The sequence below is a fragment of the Phoenix dactylifera genome, chromosome 11, assembly GCF_009389715.1.
Source record: "Phoenix dactylifera cultivar Barhee BC4 chromosome 11, palm_55x_up_171113_PBpolish2nd_filt_p, whole genome shotgun sequence".
Taxonomy (NCBI): Eukaryota; Viridiplantae; Streptophyta; class Magnoliopsida; order Arecales; family Arecaceae; genus Phoenix; species Phoenix dactylifera.
Genome location: NC_052402.1, coordinates 11,356,581 through 11,364,094, shown reverse-complemented (window position 1 = coordinate 11,364,094; position 7,514 = coordinate 11,356,581). Strand labels below are relative to the sequence as shown.

General features: G+C 42.0%; 1 protein-coding gene across 1 annotated transcript; it reads left to right on the top strand.

Annotated features, from left to right (window-relative positions):
• Positions 1-4,577: 4,577 nt before the first annotated feature.
• LOC103713218 (pathogenesis-related genes transcriptional activator PTI5-like) lies at positions 4,578-6,092 on the top strand. Its single transcript, XM_008800067.4, has one exon. It carries the CDS (start codon positions 5,047-5,049, stop codon positions 5,665-5,667), a length of 621 nt encoding a protein of 206 aa, XP_008798289.4. The 5' UTR covers positions 4,578-5,046; the 3' UTR covers positions 5,668-6,092.
• The last annotated feature ends 1,422 nt before the right edge of the window (positions 6,093-7,514 follow it).

Below are 7,514 nucleotides of genomic sequence, written 5' to 3'. Positions count from 1 at the left end.
GAGGCAGTACGGAGGCCGAAGATGGTAGCATGGGAGATTCGAGTGGCCTATGTGGTATAGCATATATGGTTGGACAGGAACATGTGGATCTTCGATGGCAAGCGGGAGTCCCTGTGGAGCATTGTGGAGAGGGCATGTATTTAGGCGGTTGAGATCATCAGGGCTACTACAGCGAGTTCATTTGCGATAGTTAGGGATATCTGGGACCCCCACTCGACAGCTTCGGCGGCAGCTTTAGCAACTAGTTTCCTCCTTATTTCTTGGGAGTTCCCACCTTCCGGTTATCTAAAGGTGAACTTCGATGGCGGTGGTTTAGGAGCTGGCGGCAAGGGCGGGGTGAGCTTTGTGATCGAAGGTCATGACTCACAGCTAATTGTTGCAGGCGGGAGGTGGATCGATAGGCTTTCAACTACAAGGGCAGAACTCAGGGCAGCTTGGGAGGGTATCTCCTACGCGAGACAAAGGCTAGGAGCTAGGCACATAATCCTAAAGGGAGATTCGGCCACAGTAATTGATTGGATACGGAAGGAGGGATGGAGGGGGATGGGAGTCCTCTGCTTTCTGACATCCGGTTGATGTTGAGAGACTGTAGCGCGTTCCAGGTTGGGCACGTGTATTAGGAGGCGAACATGGCTACAGACTGAGTTGCCTCCTACGCGGCGCAGCACTCTGGAGGGGTCTTGTGGCCATATCAGGGGGCCCCGTCGCCCCTGAGCCAGATTATAGGCCTTAACTCTATTGGTTGCTCCTGCACTATAGTAGGGTGAGTAGCCATTATACCGAAAAAAAAAAGAAAAAAAAAAGGACGGTGGGAGTTTTGCTATTCTAGAGAACCCAATTTTTCATGCAATGTGAGACTAGTATAGACGGCTGTGATTCTTCGATCTGAATGTATTGTTCCTTTATTTCATAAATACATGTCCAATTTACAAGAAACAATTGGATGGAGGTTAGCATAGATCTTAAGGCAGGTGCAAAATGAATAGTGTGGGATATACATGACATACAACGTAGGGCTTCATGGAGAGATTCCGGAATCTGTGTTTCGTACTAGAATTAAAACAAAAGAATGTTTAAAAAGAAGCAAGTTATTCATGCGAGGAGAGAATAATGTGACAAGTGAGTCTGGGCATGGCATGGCTCCTCGCATCAAGAACTTAATGTCACGATGAACAGAAATCGACCTCCTCAGCATGGCAAGGATCGGATTTTATTTGGAAGGCAAGTGGACAACGATGACAAATGTGAGATGTGGCATAGATGCCACCAAACAGTGGGAGTTCATTGGTCCTAAAAAATGAAAAAAAGAAAAAAAATTATGGAATACCATATAGATTAGTCATGGATACTCATAATTTTTTAATTACTGAAATATAGTATACCAAACATGATAATCTTAAATCATTGAGATAAAATTATTTCGAAATTTATTAGTGATCCTATTTGGATCACCAAACGCCACCTAAATTTATAAGCTGCTTATAGTTTAGCCGTAGGCACAATTTGGATTTGAACGGTCTTAAGTCTGCATATAAAACTTAGCCTTGCATTATTGGTAGTGTAAATAATGAAAGAAGAAATAATAGAAAAAAAGTCCAAAATTATAAACAGCAGTTGAAACCTTTGGTCTCACAACATAAACCCTTGCTACTGTGTATAGTGCGAGGCATCAACATTATCACTATTAAGTAATGATTTGTCTGGGCATTGTACTATTACGAAAATTTTCACATATTAGGAGTAAGTGCGATGATTTATCATTTTTTTATTCATCAAATAAAATTATATGTTTGAAGTCCTTCTCTTCATCTTAGATTGAATAGTACATCGCCATCCGAACAAGAGAAGGAACAAACGCTGTCATATTTTCCATTATTTGCTATCATTTCCCTCTAACACAGGTCAAAGTAGCCATCTTAAAAATCAATAGTTTAGTCTAATTTGATCTCTATTTGAGCCAGGTGTCATTTATGTCAGGTTCATAGATTTTACATCAATCTTGCGTGGAAATGTCCTCTTCAATGCCATCACCCAAAATGCTCATGTCACCTATCATGACCAGAAGACTCATGAAAATAAAGAGGATTAGCTCGATGACCAAAGAGAGGGTACATAAGGCTCGTTTGATTTGTGAAAAAAGAAAAAAAGAAAAGTATGATCAACAGAAAAGTAATGAGATATCTCTTATTTGATTAAAGTTTTTGAAGAAGAAAAACCGAAAAGTTGTATTTTCATGGGAATATAATTATTACGTTTTATGGAAAAGTCTTTTTCATGAAAAATATGAGAAAATTATTTTTCCGTGAGCCGGAAATCACTCTATTTTTATTTTTTTCTCCAAAAAAAAAGCTCTTTCAACATTAAAGAAGCATTAAAGACCTAATTTTTATTAAGAGTATAATATGAATCACACATAACTTTTCTAAAAAAGTGGATGGTCAACCAAACATAAGAATTATGAAAATCTGTCACTTTTCCATTGTCAACCAAACATGCCAAAAGTACGTTCTCAGGAATTCTTTTCTCTAGAAATCTGTTTTCTAGGAATCATATTTCTAATAGGAAATATGCTTCTCGCGAACCAAACGAGCCCATAGCTCAAAAGATCTACCAAAGAATCAAAAGGGAAAAAAAAATGCCTCAAATATTTCCCCGTATGTGATACTCCTTAATGAATTTCTCACTTATTTACAAAACGTCAAAAGTTCTAGCAGCTGCATGGCCTCCACCACCCACTTACGAGGTTGCAATACGTGGCAACCTAAACTTACACTTACGTCAGAGACATTGCAGCCCTATTCTTCTTATTTGCCAACCAAAAAAAAAAGGTTTTTATTTATTTATTAGAGTTAGATGTTTCCACTTTCCACATCGAAATGGTGATTGGTGAGTCGATTTCTCCCATTCCTTTGCCTCACACACGTGAGTTTGACTTCCTCCTCGAATCTTTTCACACGGCCACATCTACCTGTGATGATGGCACCCCTATCAAGTTTGAGACCAGGTTGTATCTTTCGTGCGAAGGAAGGATTCATTTTTCTTTCTGCGAATCCACCGTTGGCTCGCGCAATGGTTGCTTCAAGATCTTCACAATGAAAAGATTCGGATGCTTTGCGATATGTGCGGAGCGCCATCCGACGGGAGACGTCGCGAAAGAAGAGCAATCGTTCTTCGGCTCGTGCACGTTGATGGCGTCTTCTGGAGAGAGCAACAGGTGGAATCCGTGGCCCGGCAAATTGGACGAGTCAAAAGAGGCCGCGGGCCCAATCCGCGACCCCGGGCCCCACGCCTTCTGGAACCGTCGAACGCTCCCGCCAATCAACGGCGCGGTTCCGAGAATTCGGATCTCATCGCTGACCTCAGCTCTCCCGGCCTCACCGGCCAGGGAAAAAGCGGACAAATTCTTGCCATCGGTGTGTCTATTAAATCTCCAGAATACCCGTGCACCAAATTTTGGCTTGTCTCTAGAAGTTTTTGGACAGTCGGATAGAAAAGTATTTCCATTTACTATTAGCCGCGCTAGGAAATGGATGGATGGAGAAGTGTTATTATAACACTAAGATTTTGCATAAAAATTTATGCAAGTGGCATACCTTTGTGATTGCTGTCTTCATCACTACTTTCTATCATATGAAGCAATCAAAATAGATGTTTAATTATTTTGTGATTGCTCTCTTCACTGTTACTCTACTGTATCATGTACAGATCACTAAGTTGATGATGCAACCGAAAAGTCGGTGAATTAGATGTTTAACTTTTTGATCTAAGACTTTTGCCGGTGTTCCATTTTTCTAGAATATAGTCTAGACATGGTGGAAATTTCAAATGTTGATCTAGGAGATTGAAGGGCAAACTACATCTTATAAATTGAATATTGGTAATAAATAAATTTATAAGTGTATCGACTCTTGTCTCAATTATCCAGAGTTAATAATATGTATATGGTGTGTAATGAAATGTATTACTTCATTAGTGCAAGTTTAAAAAAGAAACAAAAGAAAAGTAGATATATTGCTGGAGTGGCGGGCAAAGAAAGATTCCAAGCGGATAAACTACACATGCGATGCCATGCCAAAATAAAAAATTATTATTTTCATAATAATAGTAATAATTTCAATAACAACTTTATCAATTGAGTCTCAACCCGATGGTTTGGCACTGTTAGATTCATTAAATACACTTAGACAAGTAGTAAAAATAGCATGAGATTCAAATTTTCATAAGGACCGTGCTTAAGGGCTTGAATCACAACCATTTTCACTCTTGCCTCTCTTCAACTTCTCCACTCAAGTGCTTAAGTTACAGAAATTTAATGTAAAATATTTATATTTATACGTACGAACTTAACAAATATATTTCAACATTCAAGTAAAGAGTTTCCATGGAAGAGAGAAAAAACTTAACAAAGAAAAACGAACTCATAGAAAAAGTAGGAGTCACTCGACGATCAGAGTTTCTATCATCATGACATGTAATGAATCAAAGCCTTTTGTATTGTCAAATTAGGCACAGAACATTCTTGCCATCAAGGAATATTTGCAAGGATGTGAAACCAAAATTAAGACCAAACCAAACAAGCTCATGAAGTCAATGCAGCATTAAATCGTCGAGGAAGAAATAGCAAACACATATAATGACCTACGGAGGCATGACAAGGACATTCAACATGGATCAATAATTAACTAACCAGTGTTACCACTCTCCGATCTTATCCTGGATTAGATAGTCAATTCCAACACGTTTCTCTTCTTCCTCTAGGCTTAGAAGACAAGTAGGAGGGCCTTTTCACAGTATTGCAAAGCAATCACTTTGAGCTGATGTCTTCAGTAGTCAAATAAAGCCACCTCCCCCAGTTCCTCCCTCTTTCCTTCTCCCCGGCTAAAATTAATCAAATGGGCCCAAGATGCCTTTTTTCCGTCCGCTTTCAACCTCACGAGCAATTCAAATACCTCTCGCCTCTCCCTCCCATGGTCTAGCCAAAGCCTCGTGCTATCGGAATTCTAAATATCGGTCCGCAGCATCCTCTTATTAGAAGAGGAAGGCACCATGGTCCCTTGTATAGAACAAGCCTTCGACGCACCACTGTCCCCCTCCTCTTCGTCCTCTTGTTCTTCTATGGTGAGCAAGGATGAAGCCTCCCAAGGCCACCTTCCGCTGAATGAGAATGACTCCCAAGACATGGTCATCTTCGAGGTTCTTCGAGAGGCGTCGGCGATGGGCACCGCCGTCGCCGCGCCGAAGTCCCCTGCAGCGGCGGCAGGCGATGCGGGATCCATCCGGAAGTGCGTCGAGCCAACCGGGCGCGTAGGGAAGAAGCACTACCGGGGAGTGAGGCGGCGGCCGTGGGGGAAATTTGCGGCGGAGATTCGCGACTCTGCGCGGCACGGCGCACGCCTGTGGCTCGGGACATTCGAGACGGCGGAAGAGGCGGCCATGGCGTATGACCGCGCCGCTTTCCGGATGCGGGGAGCCAGAGCGATGCTGAATTTCCCGCCCGCGGTCGCGATGAGCGGCGGCGGCGGCGGCGGCGGTGTGGCGGCGGCGGGAAGGGGTGCGGCGGTCGAGCTTCAGGATTTGGGGCCGGACTACTTGGAGAGATTGCTTCGGGCTTCTGAAGTGGGCGAGGATGCAAGGAGTGCTCCCGGTCGGCAATTCAATACCGTTTGATGTCCCGATGAGGCCTAGTGATTGGGGGGGAATTTGTGATATCAGGATAAAGATTGGAGTCTGGAGAGAACTTTGCCAGGCTAGGATGGAGAGAAGTTCTTATCAAGCTATGTAATAGAAAATGTTAGGCTTTCATAATGGAAAATGCTAAAGATCACCTATAGATCATCGTTCGTCGGTCCAAAATAGTAACTGGTGATTGAGTGAGTGTTTGGCATGTCCCAACCTGTACCATGGTCTCGCTATGTACTGCACCACTTCCAATTGCCACGTCAGTCTAGTAAATTGAACGGTGATTGATAGTAGTTTTTTTTTTTTAATTGATACATATGGTATTTTTAGTAATTTGAGAGTCTTTAGATACATCATTTTATGTACTCAGTGCAAGTTGTACTTAGCTTATAATAAAGAGGTTGATTAACAATGTGAACTAACCACTAGCATAAGATGGAATATAGATCAAACGGATAGAAACTAGAAAAAAAAGAGAGGACAAACTACCACACAACAAAGAGGACTAGAACCCGTCTCACACCTGTTGAAGGGACTTTAATAGTTTGGAACATTTGGGTTTCCTTTCTGCTTCGGCAGTATTCCGCACAGTGTTTTTACCTGAAAGCTCCTACGAATTTTCTCAAGGTTAATTTTGACGGGTCTGTCTTGGATGGAGATACATATGGTGGTGCAGGTTTTGTTATTCGGAACCCGTCTACCAGGATTGTGGCAGCAAGGGGCAGTCAACTCTTTGACGTATCAGTTTCGGGTGCGAAGCTACGAGCCACTTGGGCGGGCCTTTGTCACGCTCAGTGTGTCTTGCGGGTTAGTTTCATTGTCCTGAAGGAGGATTTGACCACTGTCATCAGTTGGATTCGGAGGGCTTAGGGGCAACGGTTGCGTCCACCCTTTGCTGTGAAACATCTGAGCTATGGTGAGGGATGGCGGGGCCTTTCAGGCAAAGCATGTGTTCCGTGAAACTAATGGAATTGTGGTTTGGATTGCTGCTTATATAGCCAGCCACTCCGATAGCACTTAGTGGGCCGGTGATGAGGAGTTGCCTTTGGCACTTCGAGGTATTTTGTTTTTCGACTTTATTGGATGCATCAGTACTCGTCCGATATGACCCATCCGCTTAAAAAAAAAAAAAAAAAAAAGGAAGAAGAGGACCGGAACCTACTATTAACCATATAATATATGGCCTGCCCGTATCATCTGTTGATGCTCGGGATTGCATTCTAATGCAAAGATCACAATGACATCGCAAGTATAGAAGAACCAAATCTTATCATACGGGCAATGCTAAATCTATCACAAGCAGTCATGCCCAAACAATGTTAAACCACTTGAAACATTGCCTGCAAGTGGTTTAACCACCGAGGCAAGTTAACTTTACCCCAGTCATAACTAGTTTTGTGCTAACTGCTAATTTTTTTTTTCTAAGAATTTCTTGCAACAATTTGCATCCATTTGCTTAACAATCAAGAGGTTTTGGGTTCAAGTGCTAGATGGAGGATCCCTTGGTATTTGGGTTTGGTCGGTTATATTGTAAGTAGGTCTTCCTCTCTTTCTCTTAAAGAAAATTGGTCGTATGTAATAGTTTTTCGTTACATCACTACTCTTCTCGAACTCTTATGGCGATACATGTTTAATCTTGGTGAAGTAAAGGTCCTATGAAAGGGTTAAGCAGTATCTTTTAAAGGAAAAATTTAGAATATTATGGCTTTTTGGAAAACAAACTTTTAGCAAACAATAACAATTTCGTTAGAAGGAATTGGCCTTGCTCTCTTCCACATTTGATGGATAACCCAACTATAGGAATGGGCTTCTTATCTCAAGAGTTATTTGGCAGA